This window comes from Grammomys surdaster, unplaced genomic scaffold, assembly GCF_004785775.1.
Source record: "Grammomys surdaster isolate TR1022 unplaced genomic scaffold, NIH_TR_1.0 314, whole genome shotgun sequence".
NCBI lineage: Eukaryota > Metazoa > Chordata > Mammalia > Rodentia > Muridae > Grammomys > Grammomys surdaster.
Window position 1 is genome coordinate 1,082,273 of NW_021604733.1, and position 21,087 is coordinate 1,103,359.

Below are 21,087 nucleotides of genomic sequence, written 5' to 3' on the forward strand. Positions count from 1 at the left end.
GAATAAGCAGACCAGGCACATCCAAATCCTGTGTTACACGAATAAGCAGACCAGGCACATCCAAATCCTGTGTTACATGAATAAGCAGACCAGGCACATCCAAATCCTGTGTTACACGAATAAACAGGCCTGGTATGTCTGAATTGTCACTTGAGCCTCTGGTGAGTTGGGTTGTAAGGAACAGCGCTGTAAGCCTTTGCTGGTTCTGCTCATCCTCTCCTTCAGTAAACAGTGCTGCTGTTGCTCTTTGTGCTCCGTGTGCTAATGTGCCCCAGTGCTGACAGCATTCGCTTGATGTGATTCCAGTCCCAGGAACCCTCCCCAGCACTGAGAAGGGGTTGTGACTCCAGACATGGTGGTGTACACCTGTCATCCCAGCACTTGACAGGAAGGAGAAGGAGGAGGAGTCCAAGGCCAGCCTCAGCTACATAGCAAGTTTGGGGCCAGCCTGGACTGTACAAGAGACCCTGTCTCATAGAATCAAAAACCAAAAAACAATAAAAAGAAGCTGGGTGTGGTGGCACATTCCTGTAATCTCAGCACTTGAGAGACAGAGGAAAGATGGTCCCTGGAAGTGAGGCAAGCCTGGGTCCTCACAGAGAGACATCTTCTCAGAGGAAAGGAGTCTGTGTGTGCGTGTGCACACTTCACAGGTCCTGAGTGGGGCAGGGCTGGATGTTAACTCTGTCCCCACTCTGGGGAAGCAGAGACTATGACTGGTGCTTTCTTAGGTAGCTGGTATAGCCTGGGAGGTATAAAAGCCTGGGTATGCCAGGGTTACCTAACTCTAGATTAAAGGTGACGTATATTTTGACTACCAAGTTGTGTATTTCCTGGGTTTAAAAAAAACCTAATTATTAATAGACAGACACCTTTAAGTCTATATATTTTTAGTTCTATGTATATTTGTGTGTGGGTGCAGGCGCCACTGCAGAGACCACAGTGGATAGACTCTGAAGCTGGAGTTGCAGGTAGTTGTGAGCGGCCCCATGTGGGTGCTGAGAGCTGAACTCTGCAAGAGCAACAGTGCTCTCAGCCTCTGAGCGATCTCCCCCACCCCAGTACTGATTCTTATTAAAACATTCATAGGCAGGTGATATATCAGAGGATGTTAAATGAACACAACATTTAGATACAAAAGAGATCTTTGAGCGTAAATGTGTCCTCTGAAATTGTTGAGCCTATAATTTTGCTCACCTCTCCTCAGAATGGAAATTTGAGAAATACAAGAAGCAAAAGTGAACTGAAAGGTCAAAGGACATGAAATAACAGTGCACATGAATGTGCCTTACTGGGCAAGGTGACATATCACATGCTTTTACTGTGAAGTCTCCACGGTTGCTTCATGCCTCTGCAACTGTGCTCTGGTGACGTGTGGTGACTGTAAAGGGAATACGGAGGCTGAGCTGTCTGTCTGTCTTCCAGGTGCAGTGCAGAAGGTCTCGAAGAAGCTGGAGATGCACGTTTACAGCAAGAGGCTGGAGGTCATGCTCCAGTGAGTCGGGGGGCTGGGCGGGCGGCCAGCTGGGCAGCCGTGTGAGCGAGCGGAGGGTCGGATTCATGGTGTGGCCCCGTGCTGCCCACAGACCAAGTCATGTCCAAGTTCACACTGTGTCAGCGCTGAGTGCTGGTGCCCGCCTAACCAGCCTCAGGGATGCTTAGAAAGCTAACAGAGTCGTCCACTGGGTGCTGATGTCTCAGCTCAAATGTCACTGTGCCATTAAGAATTATTTTAAATGTTTGCTCAGGTGTGAATTACTTGGTAAAGCAGGTGTTCTAGACTCATGTGTTTCTGATGCCGGGTGCCTTTTAAGTTTGTTGTTGTTGTTTTTTGTTTTTGTTTTTGTTTTTAATTTTCAAGACAGGGTTTCTCTGTGTAGCCCTGGCTGTCCTGGAACTCACTCTGTAGAACAGGCTGGCCTCGAACTCAGAAATCCACCTGCCTCTACCTCCCAAATGCTGAGACTAAAGGCGTGCGCCACCACTGCCGGCTCTGTAGTTCTTTAAGCCTGTTTAGGCTGCTTTTCCAAGCAGTCTTAGGAAACCTCTTTTTTTTTTCTTTTTCTGTTTGTTTTGTTTTGTTTTGTTTCGAGACAGGGTTTCTCTGTATAGTCCTGGCTGTTCTGGAACTCACTCTGTAGACCAGGCTGGCCTGGAACTCAGAAATCTGCCTGCCTCTGCCTGGGATTAAAGGCGTGCACCACCACCGCCCAGCAGGAAACCTCTTAATAGAAGAGAGGCAGAGAGCTGATCTCTCATTTGCTTGTTGTATGAATGAATCACTTAGGTTTTCATTATAGACAATTGCCTGCAAAAGACAGAAGAAAGAAACATTTTGCCGTATGGTTTTAGAGGGCTCTGCCATAGCCAGGTAGCCTGGGCTTTGGCTTGATGTGGAGAATAAATAGCATCATGGTGGTGGGATTGTGTAATAGAGGAGGAAGCTCACCTATATATTCTGTGCTTCAGAGTCACAGGCTATACCCCTTCAGAGTCACAGGCTGTACCCATCAGAGTCACAAGCTGTACCCTTCAGAGTCACAGGCTGTACCCATCAGAGTCACAGGCTGTACCCATCAGAGTCACAGGCTATTCCCTTCAGAGTCACAGGCTGTACCCTTCAGAGTCACAGGCTGTACCCTTCAGAGTCACAGGCTGTACCCATCAGAGTCACAGGCTGTACCCATCAGAATCACAGGCTACACCCATCAGTCATGCTCCCAGTGACCATCTTCCTCACCTAGGCTAGCATCCTGCTTATCAGTGCAGCTGTGTGAGTGCCAGTGTGTTCTGAGTCTGTCAGAGCAGGGTCAGTGGGTTAAGTCAGAGCCCATCAGCTGGTTGCCAAGCCCATAACATTGAGCCTCTGGGGGATGTTGGAGGTTCCAAACCCTGACAAAGGCTGCTTCTGCCTTCAGATCGAAATTGACCTAATTAGACATCTTAAGTGTTCAGTGTTTTGTGTTACTTACGTTTTTCTAAAATTTCATACTGAAATTTTAATAATGGCTTTTTGTTGGTTTTTGTTCCGTGTTTTAGAGACAACTTCACTGTATTGCCCAAGTTAGTCCCAAACTGGAGGATCACAGAGCAAGTATATCATAGCTGCATAGAAGGGGCCATTCTAGACAACATAGTGAGACCCTGTCTCAGAGTAGAGTGCGGGGTGTGCCATGTCTCTGCCTGTGTATGCGAGGCCCCAAGCTTAGTCCTCAGTATTAAATTGGAAACAAAAGTAACACCAGTGCTTGCTCAGTGGAACAGTGGGGCACTCTCGAGGGTAGAGCTGTTTTAGCTGTTGTAGTAAACTGATAGTCAAAGGAGCAGCATGTCTCCTGGGCAGCTGAACACATCCTAACATGTGTGAGTTGGAGGAGGACTTGGACCTTCTCCTCAAACAGGTGAAGTTGGACTTGCCCAGTAATGCTATATTTCTGTTCACTTAAAGGGACATATTTGGAGAAGACTGTGTCAGTGTGAAAGATGACTCCGTCCTCAGTGTCACAGTGGACGGGAAAACAGCAAATATTAATTTGGAGACTCGGGTACGTAGCTGTCCATGTGTGTCAAGACATTTGGGGAGTAGGGTGAAGATAGGAATAAGACCGCACCCTGGCAGTTAGGTACAGCAGCTCGGTGGCTGGAGGTGTAGCTCGGATAGTAGGATGCCTTCTTAGCATGAACCAAAGCCTTGGGGAAACACATAGAGGTGGGCAGTGTGGAAGTACATGCCTGTATTCCCAACACCCTGGTCCCTGGGGTTTTGTTTTGTTTTATAAGATAGGTTCTTATCTTGTAGTCCAGGCTGGCCTTAGCCTCACTAGTGCTGGGGTATCAGTCAGTCACCACTACACCAGCTTTAAAAAAAAGCACTGTAGCCCAGACTGAGCTGGAACTCTGTAGCCCAAGCTGGCCTGGAGCTGTATGTTGTAGGTGAGCTGGGTGGGTAGTGTAATGCATGTCTGTAAGCCACTGCTCAGGGAGCTGGGGCTGAAGATCCTCAGCCCCAGGTCAGCCTGAGATTGAAGTCAGTCTGTATAGTGAGACTAACAGTCTGTAAAAAACAGCAGCAGCAACAAGACAGTGTCTGTTGGATAATTAAAGTCAAATTAGCACCAAATGGTGAACAATTGACCACACCATTGCTGGTCAAGTAATTCGTGCTCCACAGGCTAACTTGCATGGCCATCGAGGACTGAATAGAGGGGGCTTTGGTCCAAAGCTCTGTGCATGCCCCCCCACCCCTTGGCTCTCCAGTCACTGTGTTGACAGAGACACTGCAGGTGACTGGAGGGTAGATGAGTGGCTCACACCCTGGCCTCAGCCCCAGGCCTTAGAGCGTTCATCTGTGTCCAGGGGACAGTTCTGAAGGTAGTGCTTTCACTTTCAGGCTGTAGAATGTGAAGAAGGAAGTGAAGACGATGAATCCCTCCGAGAAATGGTGGAACTGGCTGCCCAGAGACTGTACGAGGCCCTGACGCCAGTGCACTGACACCTTGCTTCCCAGACTCCAACTTTTTTACACTCTTGGCTTTAACTTCTGTTCCTTCAAATAAAATACCTTAGTTTCTCTGGGTGGCCTGTTTAGTTTTGCATCAGATGGCTTGACTACTGCTGGACCACCAACTAATTTGTCCGTTATTCTCAAACTAATCATCAGAGGAGCTAATTCTTATTGAGCTCCCTCCAGGCATTTATGCAGTGTGTGCTGAAATCTTTTCCGATCTCCTAGAGCTGAGTCAGACTCTGTCTTCCTCTGGTCTGCACTGGCAAATCTGTGTTTAGAGCTGAATGCAAATATTGTGCCATAGCCATGGAACCCCGCCCTCCACCCCCTTACCCAGTTCCTTGGTTTACACCACTTTTAGGACTCATTTCTTTGTTTTGGGATCTACACATTCAATTCAGAGATGGGATTTTATGCCTCAGGTGTATTGTGTGGATTAGTTCATTGTTCTGATTTTCTAAAGTACATATAATTCAGACTAGGGAGTAACCAGATTAAGGGAGAAAGGGGGTGGATCTCAGTGATGTTATTTCTCTGACGGTGAAATTAGCCAGTTCAAGCCAGATTCAAGTATATATAAACGCGGTTTGTTGGGCCGTCAAGTTCATTGGTCCCAAAGAACAAAAATAGAGAGGTTACCATGGGGAGAGGGGGCAGAGAAAGAGCGCAGAGGAGGTCGGGGGAGAGACAGAATGTCTGGGTTACTACAGAAGAGGCCAGCCCCTGGGCTGGAAAGTCCTGGGTTGGGGGCAGGGTATAGCAGGTAGGGACTGAGCGATGCTGAGAGAACCTGGAGGCCAGGTCTGCTATCGGTATGTAAAATATGCACCTCAGTTCCTTGTAAGGATTGTCACCTTTCTCAAGGGAGTGCTTCTTCAGACCACACTATCAAGCCAAAGAACTTAAGCCCATGTAGCCTGTCTTGTCTACCTCCCCTCTTAGGTGTGTAAACACTCCGGTGCTTTCCTAACAGTGTAAGTCTGACTCTTCCTTAAAATGAAATTTCTATAAAACAGCTAAATTCCCATGTCTTTAACCTATACCAGAAGCCTAGGGCCCCCAGAACACACAAAAATTTATTACATAAAGCTAAACATTTCCTTTTGATTGCTGGGGCACGATGCTGTGAAGTCAGGCGGTCTGCAGTGAAGGTCCCTGGACAACTCTGGCTTTTAAAGCTGTGTCCTTACCCTGTCCATCAAGGCCAGTAACCAAGTAGAGGAAATCCCCCACTTGGACGTGGCCAAAAATGGACGAGTGCTCCTGTTAAAAATGAAGTCTCCAGGACACCACAGCTATCCTCTGTCTCAGAGAGGCGGGGTTGGGGTGAGCCGCCCAAGGGATCCCTAGACTATGGACTCACCGGGCCTGGACACACAGGCTGCAGGAGACCAGAGGGCTAAACTGCTTGGTCCGGAGCTCGCCCAGCCCACGGCTAGCCCTGCCCACTGCTAGCTCCGCCCACGGCGCGAGGAGCCTCCACATCCGGCGCAGAGCTGCGGGTTCAGAGTTTGCCACCATGTCGCTGTGCGAGCGAGCGGCTAGCGGGAGCTCTCTGCTCTGGCCTCGTGTGTTGCTCTTCGGGGACTCCATCACGCAGGTACCCGCCGCACCCTCGGCTGCGTCTGCGCGCGTGTTGGGGCAGCCCAGGCGCGGTACCCCTCGTGCTCCGCGGGCCGTGCTCCATCGCGAGCCGGTGCGGACGCCGGGCTGCCCGAGTCCGGGTCTTCTAAGCGGGACTTCGGATGGCCCGGTGCGCGTCGGGGTGCACCAGAGCTTAAAGGGTCCGCCTTCGCTGCCTGCAGCCTCCTGCGGGTTCTTCACCGAAGCCACTTTGAACTTTGAACCCGCTAGTTCACTCCTCGCTTCCTCCTGCAGGCGGCTTAGGTCCAGTACCAAGTGGCTTTTGAAAACAATGCGTTCAACTGTATGAAAAACTAACCCTAACGGAGAACATTTAGTTCCCAATTAAGGAAATTCTTCAAGATGCCTTCCTTCAGGGAGATAAAAAAAAAAAAAAAAAACACGCTTCTCTACGGTTTACTTACTCATACTCGGGCTTGGCCTTCCCTAGTAATTGGCAACATTATTTTTAGATATTGGGCACTAAGTTTTTGTGGGTGGGTGTGATGGCGCGACGCTGCTGGAGGATTGCCATGACTGTTAGGGAAATCAATAGAGCATAGGCTGCCTTACTTTTCAGCTGTGGAGAAATGGGATAACGTTATGTCATCTAACTCAACATAGTTGAGTTTTCTCCTGTTCAGATAACAAATGTCTCTAATGTTAAGTCGCAGTAAAATGTTAATGACTGACTCCTGTCCGTTGGATGAAGAAAACCCTCTCATTTCCAGACCAAGTGAGCCACAGTGACTCCCAAAATACCTTCCCAAGCAAGGAAGGCAAAAAGCCTGGGGGTGTCCAAATGGAGCCCGCATCTAAAGGAGGATACCTTTGCCATTGTGTATAGCTGGATAGTAACAGGCCTTTTTCTTCAGTTTTCTTTCCAGCAGGGTGGATGGGGCACATTGCTGGCTGACAGACTAGTCAGGTAAGAACAGTACCTAGATTGTACTAGGCTGCTTTCTGTTGGGAAGCATAGTCGAAGAGTGAATGATGAAGTGGCTTTTATCTGGTAGCTTTCTCTTCCTGCGTACACGTTAAAGGGAAGGAACACAAGGCAAGCACTCGAGTTCAACAAAATCAAGTTTGTCACCACATGAGATCCGGCAGCACTTGCATTGGCTGGTCTGCCTCCCTGGAATCTTCCAAACCATTGAGTTTCTGCCTGTTAGCAGGTTTCTAACGTTCCGTACTTTCCTGGTTTAACATCTATCGGGAAGTCCATTTTAGATGTATCCCGAGTCACCACTAAAATGTATAGAATTAGCCCCTTGTATGGAATTCATATCTCACTGGGGGCCATGAAGAGGGTGAGCTGGGCAGGGTGAGCATTCCCATAAAGCACGCAGAGCACACAGTTACTATGGCCAGGTCCCAGGACCAGAAGCAGCCTTTTGCTCATAACCTGTCTTTTTTAACCAATTTATTTCAGAAAGTGTGACGTTCTGAATCGTGGATTTTCAGGTTATAACACCAGATGGGCCAAGATTATCCTCCCGAGACTAATCAGGAAAGGGCCTGCTGTGGAAAACCCAGTGGCAGTTACAATTTTCTTTGGTGCTAATGACTCTTCACTCAAAGGCAAGGACATCTCTAGATCATTTTTGGTTTTCCTGGACTCAAACAAACACATGTTTGTATTGCTCCCCCACCACCCTGCTTCTGTATCTCCCAAGAGAAATTTTGCCACAGAACTCTGCGCTCCTAGAGCTGCCTGTGTGGGCTTCTTTGGGCTTTGATGTGGTTAGATTTGGCTCAGGTACTCTCGGCTCCTTTTCCACATGACTGCCTCATTGACTCACCTGAAAGTACTTTTTTTTTTTTATTGGATATTTTATTTACATTTCATATGTTGTCCCCTTACCCCATCCCCCACCCACCCAGGAACCCCCTTTCCCCTTACCCCTCCGCCTCCTTCTCAGTGGATGTAACCCCTACCTACCCCCCCACTCCCACTTTCCCGCCCTCAAAATTCCCACCCCCTGGGGCGTTCAGGCTTCATGAGGTCAAGGATCTCATCTTCCACCTATGCCCAGCAGGGCCCTCCACTCTTACGTATTCAGCTGAAGCCCTGGATCCCTCCCTAAATGCTCCCAGGCTGGTGGTTTAGACCCTGGGAGCTGTGGTTGGTTGGTATTGTTGCTCTCCTCATGGTGCCACAAACCCTTTCAGCTCCTTCAGTCTTCACTCTAACTCCTCCATTGAGAACCTCATGATCAGTTCAGTGGCTAGTTGTGAGCATCTGCCTCTGAATATGTCAGACTCTTGAAGGCCTCTGAGGAGATATCCATATCAGGCTCTTATCGGCATGCACTTCCTGACTTCCACATCAGCATCTACCTTTGGTGACTGCACATGGGATGGATACTCAGGTGGAAAGGTCTTCAAATGGCCCCTCCTTCAGTTTCTGTCCCTCACTTTGTCTCCATATTTGCTCCCTTGAGTATTTTGTTGCTCCTTATAAGAAGAACTGAGTCACCCCTACTTGGTCTTCCTTTTTTATGAGCTTCATGTGGCCTGTGAGTTGCATCTTGGGCATTTCAAGGTTCTGGGCTAATATCCGATAATCAGTGAGTGAATACCATGTGTGTTCTTTTGTGATTGGCTTACTTCACTCAGGATGATGATTTCTAGTTCCATCCATTTACCTAGGAAACTCTCGAATTCATTGTTTTTAATAGCTGAGTAATACTCCATTGTGTAAATATACCACATTTTTTGAATCCATTCCTCAGTTGAAGGACATCTGGGTTCTTTCCAGCTCCTGGCTATTATAAATAAGGCTGCTATGAACATAGTTGAGCATATGTCCTTGTTATATGTTCGAGCATCTTCTGGGTATATGCCTAGGAGTGGTATAGCTGGATCCTCAGGTAATGCTATGTCCGATTTTCTGAGGAACCGCCACACTAATTTCCAAAGTGGTTGCACCATCTTGCAGTCCCACCAACAATGGAGGAGTGTTCCTCTTTCTCCACACCCTCGCCAGCATCTACTATCACCTGAGTTTTTAATCTTAGCCATTCTGACTGGTGTAAGATGGAATCTCAGGGTTGTTTTGATTTGCATTTCTCTGATGACTAAGGACACTGAACATTTCTTTAGGTGCTTCTCGGCCATTCGAGTTTCTTCCGTTGAAAATTCTTTGTTAAGCTCTATACCCCATTTTTTAATAGGGTTATTTGATTGTCTGGAGTCTAATTTCTTGAGTTCTTTGTATATATTGGATATTAGCCCTCTATCAGATGTAGGATTGGTAAGAACTTTTCCCAATTTGTTGGTTGTCGTTTTGTCCTATTGACAGTGTCCTTTGCCTTACAGAAACTTTGCAATTTTATGAAGTCCCATTTGTCAATTCTTGATCTTAGAGCATATGCCATTGGTGTTGTTCCTGCCCTGTCGTCCTCAGCTGATACAGTTGGCAGCAGAGGGCTCAATTGTGGGGTATGCGCCCTCTGGTGAGAAAAAGAGTGTCTTTTTTGGTTTTTGGAGGGCTTGGCTCTGGGACATGCACTCTCTGGTGACAAAGGAGGGTCCTTTTTTGTTAGGTTTTTGTTTTTTTGACGCAAGATCTCCTGTAGCCCAGGCTGGCCTCAAACTCACTAGGTAACTAAGGCTAGTTGATCCTTCCACCTCTGCCTCTCAAGTGCTGGGAGATAGGTGTGTGACACACAGCCTGGCCTGGGAGATAGGTGTGTGACACACAACCTGGCCTGTTGCTGGTTTTTGTTGTTGTTTTGGCTCCTGAAATTACCCAGGAGTGCAGAGAATGACTGGCCAGGAGTACATGCAAACACCCGCAGCAGCCTGGATGGTATGACTTTGCTTTTTACTTCCTGTGGTTTGCATGGAGTTGCAGAGAGCCTTGTGCTTGTGTGCCAGCCTGACTGGAAACAAGCCTGCCGAGCAACTCTACACTGGTTATCACAGCTGACCTAAGAGGCAGACCTGCCATGACCTCAGGTCCCAGTGAGGGCACTGTGAGCTTCAGAGGGTTAAGCCACTAGTCAGTGAAGGTCGGGATTAGATGGGCAGTCTTACCTCACAGCCTACAGATCGAGCCTTATGGATGATGGCGAACCTAGAGAAAAGGCTTGTACACTCAGAATGTCCTAGCCAGCCTTCCAGGCCTGAGCTGTTAAAGAGGAGGGAATCTTTTGTGTCTTGGAACTCAACAGTTCCTCAGTGACACTGAAAATTTGCAAAAATATATTCCTACCTGAGAGCAGTGGCACATACTAGTGGTCTTAGCATGGGGAGGCTGAAACAGAAGGATCACTGCATGGTCCAGGCCAGCCTGTGCTAAGATTTTGAGCCAGTCTCAAAACACAAAGGGGATGTCACAAAGTGTGTCAAGTGCTTGCCTAGAGTCCCAAGTTCAGTTCCTTTCCCAATCTGACATAAAACTAAGGCCGAGTATGTGTGAAGGCCTTTAATCCCAGCACTTGGAAAGCCTGGGCAAGGGCAGGAGGATCTCTGTGAGTCCCAGCCTGGTCCACATAGCAAGTTCCAAGCTATCTGGGCTACATAGTAAGACCATTTTGGCTATATAGTGAATTTAGAACCTATCTGGGCTATGTGAGACTATCTCAAAGAGAAAAAAAAAAGATTTAAAAAGAAACAAAAGTATATTGGTCGTCCCTGTTGTTTCTGTGATACACATTATCTTGAACAGATGAGAACCCCAAACAGCATGTCCCCTTGGATGAGTACAGTGCCAACCTGAGGGACATGGTGCAGTACCTGAGGTCTGTGGACGTCCCCAAGGAGCGAGTCATTCTCATCACGCCACCCCCGCTCTGCGAAGCGGCCTGGGAGAAGGAATGCATCCTGAAGGGTGAGGCGCACAGCTCGGCCTGCCAAAGCTGAGTGTGGGTGCTGAGGGCTTCCACTCGAGGGAAGGGCCTGTCCACTGTCAGTTAAGTGAAAGTCAAGTCTTGCTCTAGAGCAGTGGTTCTCAACCTTCCTAGTGCTGTGACCCTCTCATACAGTCATGATGTGGTGACCACAACCAGGAAATTATTTCATTGCTACTTCATAGCTGTAATTTTGCTACTGTTATGAATCTCGGTATAAACATTTTTGGAGACAGAAGTTTGCCAAAGGGGTTGCGACCCACTGGTTGAGAACTGCTAGATTATTTTTGACATAAATTGGGGTGGGGGGGCGGTTCTGGTTGTTTTTAAGTCAGGAGGACATTGATGACCCAGAACCTACTGTCTGTAGTTGCCAGACATGAAGATGCTCAAGCAGCCCACTGCCAGCTGCAGCAGCTGGGCAGCCAGGCACTCACGGTGAGTCCTCATCTGCAGCATTCTCCCCTGGCACGGGCAGCCTGCAGCCGAGCGAGCACTCTGCAGATGGCTGCTCCTCCAGCTGCCAGGAGCTGCTCCCGTCTTGCCACCTCTGGCAGTTGGAAGTGTGATGGTAAATCCCTCCACTTTCCTTCCATGTACACGGTCTGTCCGTTCAGCGAAGAAGCGCTGGTGCTGAGACACTTGACTGGAAAGGTGTCCAAGCTGCTTGAAACCCGAGGACAGGTTTGACTGGGACACATTAATGGCTTTTGAGCACAAGTCTGCTGTCAAAACTGGGGAAGTTTTTCTCTCTCACACAGCTGGTCAGCCTGGCTCCTACTATACCCCAGATCCCTTCCCTAGCCTCTCGGGGAGCTGTGAGATTCTCTCCAAGCCGGGCTTCCCCCACCCACTGGGTAATCTGGGAGGCAGGCAGCACGCACGTGGTTAAACCTGTCCATTTTGTACTGGAATCTGCATTAATGGGATAGGCATGGCTGTCACATGAACTAGAAAAGCCTCAGAATGGTTGAGCATGTTCACAGGTACAGCCGTGCAGTGGCAGGCTCAATGACTCGTCTCCTGCAGCCTTTGCCCATGTTACTGCAGTAGCTGTTGGTTGCATATTGACACTGGGATCTCAGTGGCAGTGTGTCTCTCATGATCTCGATGTTTTCTTCTAGCCATGCCCTTCCTTGGTCTTTATCCAACCCACTGGGATCTGCACTCTAGCTGCCTAGCCTCTGTATCCCGACCCAGGGGCCTTAGGAGCCTCTGGCTGCCATAGCTAGCTGTTCCTCCCCACTGTGCACTTCCTGCACTGTGTTGTAGAGCAGTGCCATTGTTGCAGCCCCCATGCTGGCATCAGTGGCACTTAGAAACTGTCTAGTCCGTGTCGCCTTCAAAAGCACCGGCACTGAGTTTGCCAGTGACCCTCTGGAGTTTTCCCCAACAGGTTGCAAATTAAACCGCCTGAACTCAGCTGTCGGTGAATATGCTAAGGCGTGCTTACAAGTAGCCAGAGACTGTGGGACTGATGTCCTTGACCTGTGGACCTTGATGCAGAAGGATAACCAGGTACCATGGTTTTCTCAATCCCCTCAGGGTTGTTGGGATCACACAGGTCAATAAGACGTGTGCGGCTTTCCTAGAAGAGCTCTTTAGATGGGCATGGTGCACGTCTGTAATCCCAGAGCCTGTGAGGTAAGGGCAGCCCTAGCCACACAGCATGTTGGCACCCAGTCTATCATATAAAACTGTGTCTCAAGAGACAGGCCAGCCATGCTTTTCACCAGGAAAACTGGGCAGAGGAAAGGCATGGAGGAGCTGAAGCAGCTAATACAGCCAGACCCTTAGCTAAGGGTTACCTTGAACACCACAACTGCCTTAAGTCAGATATATAACAGCAGGACAGAGTTCATAGAAAACAGTGACGTATATTCACTAACAAATCCACTGCCAGAGTGTTATTCTAGTTGAATTATTTTGTCTTAAAGCCTGAAAACACACACATATGTATATATATATATTATATATATACACACACAGATATATATGAACATACACACATATACATGGAAAAAGCTAGTTGTCATATGAAGGGCAGCCCCTCAGGAGGGGAGCTGGACAGTTGTGTAGTCACACATGCACTGACAGAGAATGCAGCCATCCACTGTTTTTTGCGGCATTATCCACACTAGGCCCAAAGCTAGAAGCAAGTCACTTATCTTTCTGTAGGTGACCGGGTAACCCCGAGTCCATGGAGTCTTGAGAAGTGACAACATCTAATGTGGGGTCCGAAACACAGAGAACACTGAGAGGGCTCTCGAGTCAAGTACGTGGTTCCAGCTGTGTGACATCTCCAGCTGTGTGACAAGGCTGTAGTGTCGGGGAGGGCAGTGTTGCACATCATCCATGGGCTGCAGCACATGAGAAGCATAGTTGGATATCTCTCTTTTCATCCCTACCTGGATGGCCTGGAATTTGTTCTGAACGCCCCACCTTGCCCCTGCAGGTGGAGTACTGCGGTTACAGGTATGCACCGCCACACCATTTATGGGTGTTGGGGACTTGGTGTGCTAAGCAAACCCTGCTGATGGGCCCTGTCCCTGGGCCTACTTTTTACCCCATAGTTAAATGCATGTTCTGTGGGCGCAAGTGAAAGGTTATTTACTTGTGATGCTAAGACCTAGGGAGGGTATTTGAGGGAGGTGGTATTTGAAGTACTGGGGAAAGGAGGACCCATTCTGCCCCAGGTCACAGCTGCTTGGTTTTGCCATGTACACAAAAGAACAACTCAATCCACAATCACTAAACCAGATGCTAACTCTCCCCTTCCCTCATTAACACATCCCCTCCTCCATGGACTAGGAAGGGTCTGATATTTTGACAGTTCATCTGTAAAGGAAAACATGGTACTGCTTCCTTACTGGAAGAATGTAACAGGAGCAAAACCTGGATTAGCACAGGAAGGTAGAGACCATCGGGGCATCTTCTACCACTGCCTGGTTTTACTCACTAAGTTTTCAGGTTTAACATAGATTTTATGGAATCTAGAATTCCCTAGAAGAAGGGACTCTTCCTTACAGAATCACTAATCAAGAACCATGTTGATGGGAAAGGCCACTAGAACTGTAATTTTCAGCCTGTGAACAGTCTTAGAGGGATTAGGCAAGTGAAGATTCCTCCTAGTCAGAATGGGCCTCCAGGAAATCCTGGATTCAGATAGAGGAGTGATGGAGACTGGCCTCAGCCCAGTCTTCCTATTCAAATTCAAGTTCCTATCTCCCCAAACTGGCCCAGGCACTAAGACGACATCAGAGAACCCTGAGCCCTCCTAACACGTCAGTCATAGGCACTCATTCAGCGTCCCTCTGATAACATGCCATGACATCCCAGTTCAGACACATGAAGAGCTATGATTCTGGGAGCTCAGGTCTGGTAGACACGGGACAGGGCAGCAAGGGTCATGTATCCCAGCACCTGTGTAGAAGCACACTGAGGCCTTTGTGGTCCCAGTCAGGTGCACAAAGCACAGGGGCTGCTGAGCGCTCTCGGCCACCCTGGGGAGGGAGTTCATGACAGTAACATTACTCCTCTCCCTACAGGACTTCTCACCCTACTTATCAGATGGCCTACATTTATCACCAATGGGAAATGAGTTTCTGTTCTTACACCTCTGGCCGCTGCTGGACAAGAAGGTCTCCTCTCTGCCATGGCTGCTTCCTTACTGGAAGGATGTGGAGGAAGCAAAGCCTGAGCTGAGTCTGCTGGGGGATGGAGACCATTAGCCTGGGAAACGTTGCCAAAAACGAGTGGCTCATCGCACTCACGTACACCACCTCAAGATGGTGATCACAAACAACCCATGGACATGTGCATAACTTTGTTAATCATTCACGAACATCAAGAGATTGATTAAATGTTTTTTTCCAAGCTTAACTTCTGTTCATGATTACTGATCAAAAACCTACTAACTTATTTTTCAGGGAAATGTTATATATATTATACTTAATCCATTGTTTTGATATTCAGTATTTATTGACTGAAGCAGGGATCATCAATGCCATAGCTACAGAATATACCCTGAGCATCTTAACTCTGTACATGGCAAAATAATAATAATACAATTAAGACAATTTTGGTTTAAAAAGTCATAATTTTATAAAACTGTTTTCTTATATTCTGCACTGTTTCATTCATACATACACCCACACACCCCACTCACCTTATAGCAAATCCTCAAAGTGTAACTAAAATATAAGACTATCGTGACCAGTAAAAAGAGCAAATACCACAAGGTATATGTTCAAGTATTAGTGTAACAGACATCCTCAGGAGAGACAAGGCGCAGGCTTGGTTAACTGTCCTCACAGTTTACAAGTTCTCTTGGTTAAAATGTGTTGGCTGGTGAGCACATTGCAATTCTTAGAAGAAAAAAGCTTTTATAGCTAGAACTTATAGAAGTCAGAATTCAGGCTAATGGTATTTATTCCTCACACAGTAAGTACAGGGCATCCAGGGTCCTGAAGCACCAAAGCCAGAGGTCACATGAGTGTCTACTTGCTGAGACTGAAGATCAGTTCTTCCAGGGTGGGACCCCAGATGGCGGCACCACCCCCACCCCTACCCTCACTCCTACCCCCACTCCCCCTTCCTAACCAGCTCAGCAAACCCCAGCCTGTCTAGAAGTGGTTCCGGTGAGAGTGCCTGCTCACCACTCAGCTCACACTGTGAAGCACTACAGGGTTTGTGAATGTTGTCACTTCTTACGACACCTGGGTTTTTTTTTTTTAAAATCTTATGCGTGTGAGTGTTTTGCCTGCATGTTTGACTGCACCAAATGCATACCTTGTGTCCTAGAGTTCAGAAGATCATCTCCCCTGGGATTGGAGTTACAGAGAGTTAAGAGCCACCAGGTGGGTGGGTGCTGGGAATGAGACCAAGTGCTCTTAACTGTGGGGCCAATTTTTTTTTTTTTAAGGCAAACACGGTTAGAGATACGTGAAGACACTTTTGTAAAACAGAGAGACTGCCCAGTGAACCTGAGGCTGAACAGTTAATAGGCCATCGTGAAGTTCATGTGGCTGTTTCTATAGACTATTCCAGAAGCTATTCATCTTCATTTTGGAAAGGGCTGTTCTTAATGCAGATGGTCTTAAGTGTGGACAGGACTCTCCACCTACAAGAGTTGAGTGCTGGGACAGGCCGGCCGCATTTGGAGATAACGTACAAGCAGGTTTCTCTTTTACTTGAAGGCCAACCCCCCGCCCCCAAAGTACGTCTGTGTTGCAGTCATCCTCACCGCTAAGTGTGTCACTGTAGTCAGAGACCCTTACAGTACACAGAAGAACAGACTGAAGACTTCACCAGCACTGTCACCGGGTACTTGATCCAGCCTTATTTTCTGCTTTTGCACCACAGGTCAAAGGAGATTTTAGATTATAAAAGAAAAACCCAAAACCTGAAAGTCTTAGTAAGCCAGATTTACCTCACCTCTTAAAGGGCCTACGTACACAGGCTGTCCTGTGAAGGTCAGCTCGCACGCCCCACATCTGCTTAGTTGCTTCCCTGGTTCTCATCATTACAGTCTGTGTTTGATTCAGGTCAGCTCTATGGTACATCTGAAGGTACATGTCCTCCCAGAGCAGGCCACGGCTCCCCACTAGCACTCTGTCTCTTTGCTGTCAACTCGGCTCTGACGCTGCAGCTTGAAGGAGGCGGCCTTTTCACTCCTGGTGACTGGGTGGTCTGTGAGATCCTCAAAGGACTTGGCAGCTGCACTGCTGTTGGGGAAGGGGTCCTTCTCAAAGCCATCATCATCCACATGGGAGTCTGTGCTCGGGTCTTCCTGGATGGTGTCCATCCTCTGGTGGTCCAGTTTTGGAGCCGCAGACACTGGCGGCATCATGGCAGCTGGCTGCAGGGCCTGCAGACGACCTGGAGTCTGGGGTGCAGGAAAGGGCTTGATAATGCGAACAGATGCGGAATCCATGCTGCTCAACATCTCAATGTTCTGGAAAGGATGGGGAGAAATGAATCAAAGGTCATTATGCTATATAATCGCACCCAGAGTAACCCTGGGCTACGCTCATGCTAAACCTAGTGCTAGGCAAGGTGCTAGCTACCACCCGAGCAGGAGCTCTGGAGTGAGATGCTCGGACAACTGGTGCCTATCAGACCCAGGACAAGAATTCAGTGCTGAGAGGTTAAGTCACCACCTGTGGTTCTGGGGTACCAGGTTCCTATCTGCTAGCTTTCCTCCCATGCAACTAAGTCAAGTGTGCCACAGTCATTTTCTTGGGATCAGCCACATCCAATCAGATGCTTATGCCTTCCACTGGCCCAGGAGGGAGGAGCTCTGGCTGAGGCCTTGTTAGTGTGGCTGAAGTACAACTAGAGACGGGTCTGCTTTGATACGTGTACTTACACTGTGATGGAACAGAGACAGGGATTCATACTGCTTGTCCAGTTTCTTATCCTAGAAAGCACAGGGAGTAAAAATGTCATTCTTCCTAAAATTAAAAGGAACCCAACCCTCAAATGGTGAGTGCTTCCTGCTCGCTGCTCCTAAGGCTGAGTGAACTTAAGACCTCAACTGTAGAGTGATGCAGGATGTATCTCAGCACTGGAGCAGTCGCCTTGACACACTTGGGCCTTGGGTCTGTCTGCCACCCCTCCACACACTGCCAAGAAGAAACCCAAGGGACAGCAGGTTCACTAGCTGACAACACATTTATGCACACACACACACACACACACACACACACACACACACACACAAGAAGTGCTGTTCTATACCAGCAGTGACATGGATATAAAAGAAGAGGCACTTTAAGGCCTATTTTTCAAAGCTAGCTTAGACTGGGCAGGAGAGTAAGAGGGATTATGTACAGCAGGTTCAGCCAATGTCCACAACACAAGGTGACTAATCACAGCATCCCTGGGTCCTGACTCCACCAACCCAACCCATAGCCTCTTAGCTGATTTCCCAGATACCACACTTCTTGAGGAACTGAGTCTTGATCCTCATGTATTTCTGCAGGAGGCTGCATGCAACTTTGGGGAGTCAATCCTCTCCTTCTACCACTTAGGTCTTAAGGAAAGAACCCAGGTAGTCGAGTGTGGCAGTGGGTGTCTACTGGCTGCTGTGTAGGACAGAGCCTCATGTACCGAGACTGTTCACTATGTTCCTGGGTGTAACTTTGAGCTCCTGGTCCTCCTGCCTCTATTCCCTGAGTGCATGCCCTATTATATAGTTTATGCAGTGCTGGGAGGAACACAGTCCTGTGCAAGCTAGGGATACCCTCTACTAGCTGAGCTGTGCACCCAGTGGCCATTCTGTCCATAGACCACCAGTAGGTTTCTAGGGAAGCTGTCTTGAACACCCATAATAGCACTGACAACTTTTTTGGTCAATCTTTCCATTTAGAGTTGCTCAGCACTTTTGAAAAACGTTTGATCACTTCAGCTCTGGTGACTTACCACACAGTGGACAAGAATGCTGAAAGGAATCCAAAATATCAAGGAGAAAACCAGGACAGACCCAACGATGTTATCTGCCAGAAACTTCCCTGTGAATTATCCAAACAGGAAATGTCTCAATCGCACTTCACAAGACGACTACAGAACCCTCTTGAGTATCACGGCCAGGCTGTGCTTGGGGGTGAGGAGACTAGAGAGCAGTGCTCACTTGCTGTGTGGACTGGACCAGCAGACCAAGCACAGCATGCTTAGACATTGCTCTGATTGACTGAAAATTGTTATATAGCTAAACTCTATGGAGTTTTGCCTTCTATAAATTTGAGATCTACTGGTAAATAACTCTTAGATTAAGCAGAGTCAAGGGACTGACTGTGCTTGAGGTGGACCACTCTACTCTGAAAACTCATGCATGCAAGACATACGGGGAACAGACCTGTAATCAGTTTGTCTTCAACAACAAAGCTGTTTAAAATTTTTAACAGTTTTTTAAAATTGTTTTACTATTTAATTCCAAATGTTGCCTCCCTTCCCAGTTCCTCTTTTAACTTTCATTGTTCTGTGTTCTGCATATACATGCCTGTGTACTATGTGAAGGCAGTCCCTGAGAGGCCAGAAACAAATACTGGATTCCCTAAGGCTAGAGTTACAGGTAATTATGAGCCACCATGTGGGTACTAGGAATTGAACCCAGGTCCTCTGGAAGAATAACGTGTTCTTAACCCTGAGCTATCTCTCCAGTCCCCATTATAGCAAGTGTGGGGAATACTTCAGTCTTCTGTTGCAGGATCACAACTCAAACTCCGAAGCCACACCCGAGGCACCATGGGAATCAGCTCAGACCCTGGTGAATAATCCAGGAAGTAGTTCACTTACCAAACGTGTTGATGCTCAGCTGGTCAATGAAATCCCAAAACCGCTCAATGACATCTTGTACTCGCTTCTCGCATTTGCCCTATAAAGAGAAAAGATACTGCACTATCCCAAACAGCATGCTTAGAACTGATGGAGCCTCAGACAATCAATGGGCATGGAAACAGCTCTGCTGACTGGCCCACCTGGACGCAGGATGGTGATTCCGATATGAAGACACCCAAGAAAGGAGGCATTGTCACAGAACGTCCCTTAAAAAATATCTGGTGCAGTGGTGGGGCTGAGTGTGTTCAGACAGGGTGTCCTGTGTATCTCAAACTGGGTTTGTCTGTTTTGTAACGGCTAAGAATAAAGGAGTGTGTTGTCACACCTAGCACAGAAGTCCATTTTTTAGAATGACCAGGACAAGACTCAAGAAAACTCTTTAACCCTAGGAATACCTTGGTCAGAATGACAGCAATTATATCCACAGTGGACAGGGAGGGCTTTAGAATATGAAGTACTTGATTTGGCAAGCAAAGGCAATCCAAACACAAATGCTATCTTTTTACCTCTGTAACCAGTGCTTGCTTTCATTGAGTATGTACAGACGGGGGCTGTGTAAAATGAAGTAGGCAAGTGTTCTAGGGTTAGTGGAATTCAAAACTCAGCTCAGAGACAGAAAACCTGGGGAGGAAGCTTACTTTTTGTTGCTTACTTTTTGAGACCAGATCTCACTAGTAACCCTGTCTGGCCTGGAACTCTGACAGCAGGCTGGGGCAGGGCTGTGTGGTAGTCTTTACTGTCTTAGCTGGATTCAGACACCGAGTCCTAAGTTCCTGGCTTGGAGAATGGACACAGACTGTGAAATTGGGCAAACTGTGATTCTGAAGGAGGCAGAGAGAGTAGGAAAGACCAAGGCTGCTTAAGTAGCTGGAGTCAGACCCTGTGCTTCTCCACAGATGCATAATTTCACAACAGGAGATACTTACATTCATGTCACAAAACCCTACTGTACAGGGCTTCCCTTTCCTCAAAAATAAGTTCTTCTGCTCTGCATCAACATAAGGCACACACGGGCCAGAAAGGTTCCTGCAGCACACCTTGCACGAGTTGTCAGTGTCTGAAAGAGAAGCATGCCAGCTGACATGGGCGGCCTCACCACAGGCTTCCTTGACATCTAGTCTTTGACCTCCCTCCCGGATGTGAAAAGCTGACCCTGCCCAGGGCTGAGGTTGCAGGCAGAGTGCCTGCATGGTGAATGTGACATCTTGGGTTCCAGGTCTAGCACCACAAAAAGAAAATGGCCCAATGTTCCCAAGTTAATATTCCTCAGCTCTTCACATTAAACAATTACTAGCTGGGCGGGCATGGTGGCACGCACTTTTAATCCCAGCACTTGGGGGTCAGAGGCAGGCAGATCTCTATGAATACAAGGACAGTCTGGGCTACATAGTGAGTTCTAGGACAACCAGGACACAAAGTGAGATTCTGTCTCAGAAACAGAAAAAAGCATTATCAACAGAAAACTCAGATAGGTTAAGCTGAAGTATACTCTCTGTCTAACCTGCCTGATGCTCTTCAAATGCGCCCTCTGGCCCGACATGCCTATCACCCTGCCAGCTTCCATCCCTGCTTCTCACTGTAAGGTCTACCCTACCCTGGGCCATCCCTGCTTCTCAGTGTAAGGTCTACCCTACCCTGGGCCATCCCTGGCTTCTCAGTGTAAGGTCTACCCTACCCAGGGCCATCCCTGGCTTCTCAGTGTAAGGTCTACCCTACCCTGAGCCATCCCTGGCTTCTCAGTGTAAGGTCTACCCTACCCTG

At 47.9% G+C, this 21,087-nt stretch overlaps 3 protein-coding genes across 4 annotated transcripts in view; 2 read left to right on the top strand and 1 right to left on the bottom strand.

The window, feature by feature from the left end:
• Cpsf3 (cleavage and polyadenylation specific factor 3) overlaps positions 1 to 4,575 on the top strand; it is a 28,568-nt gene extending 23,993 nt beyond the window's left edge. The window contains exons 16-18 of the mRNA XM_028777759.1: positions 1,426 to 1,495; positions 3,449 to 3,545; positions 4,391 to 4,575. Of these exons, the coding sequence (XP_028633592.1) occupies positions 1,426 to 1,495; positions 3,449 to 3,545; positions 4,391 to 4,492 (269 nt within the window). The 3' untranslated portion in view covers positions 4,493 to 4,575. The remainder of the gene's footprint in view (positions 1 to 1,425; positions 1,496 to 3,448; positions 3,546 to 4,390) is intronic.
• A 1,407-nt stretch (positions 4,576 to 5,982) lies between these two features.
• On the top strand, positions 5,983 to 14,868 carry Iah1 (isoamyl acetate hydrolyzing esterase 1 (putative)). The gene is made up of 6 exons (XM_028777768.1): positions 5,983 to 6,107; positions 7,006 to 7,058; positions 7,563 to 7,711; positions 10,806 to 10,967; positions 12,383 to 12,504; positions 14,535 to 14,868. The coding sequence occupies exons 1-6, from the start codon at positions 6,027 to 6,029 to the stop codon at positions 14,715 to 14,717; spliced, it is 750 nt and encodes a 249-aa protein (XP_028633601.1). The 5' UTR covers positions 5,983 to 6,026; the 3' UTR covers positions 14,718 to 14,868.
• An 827-nt stretch (positions 14,869 to 15,695) lies between these two features.
• Adam17 (ADAM metallopeptidase domain 17) overlaps positions 15,696 to 21,087 on the bottom strand; it is a 45,664-nt gene continuing 40,272 nt past the window's right edge. For both annotated transcript variants that reach the window (XM_028777771.1, XM_028777770.1), the window contains 5 exons: positions 20,253 to 20,383; positions 19,285 to 19,363; positions 18,412 to 18,500; positions 17,357 to 17,407; positions 15,696 to 16,942 (listed from right to left, as the gene is read on the bottom strand). In XM_028777771.1, coding sequence (XP_028633604.1) covers positions 16,592 to 16,942; positions 17,357 to 17,407; positions 18,412 to 18,500; positions 19,285 to 19,363; positions 20,253 to 20,383 — 701 coding nt within the window. In that variant the 3' untranslated portion in view covers positions 15,696 to 16,591. The remainder of the gene's footprint in view (positions 16,943 to 17,356; positions 17,408 to 18,411; positions 18,501 to 19,284; positions 19,364 to 20,252; positions 20,384 to 21,087) is intronic.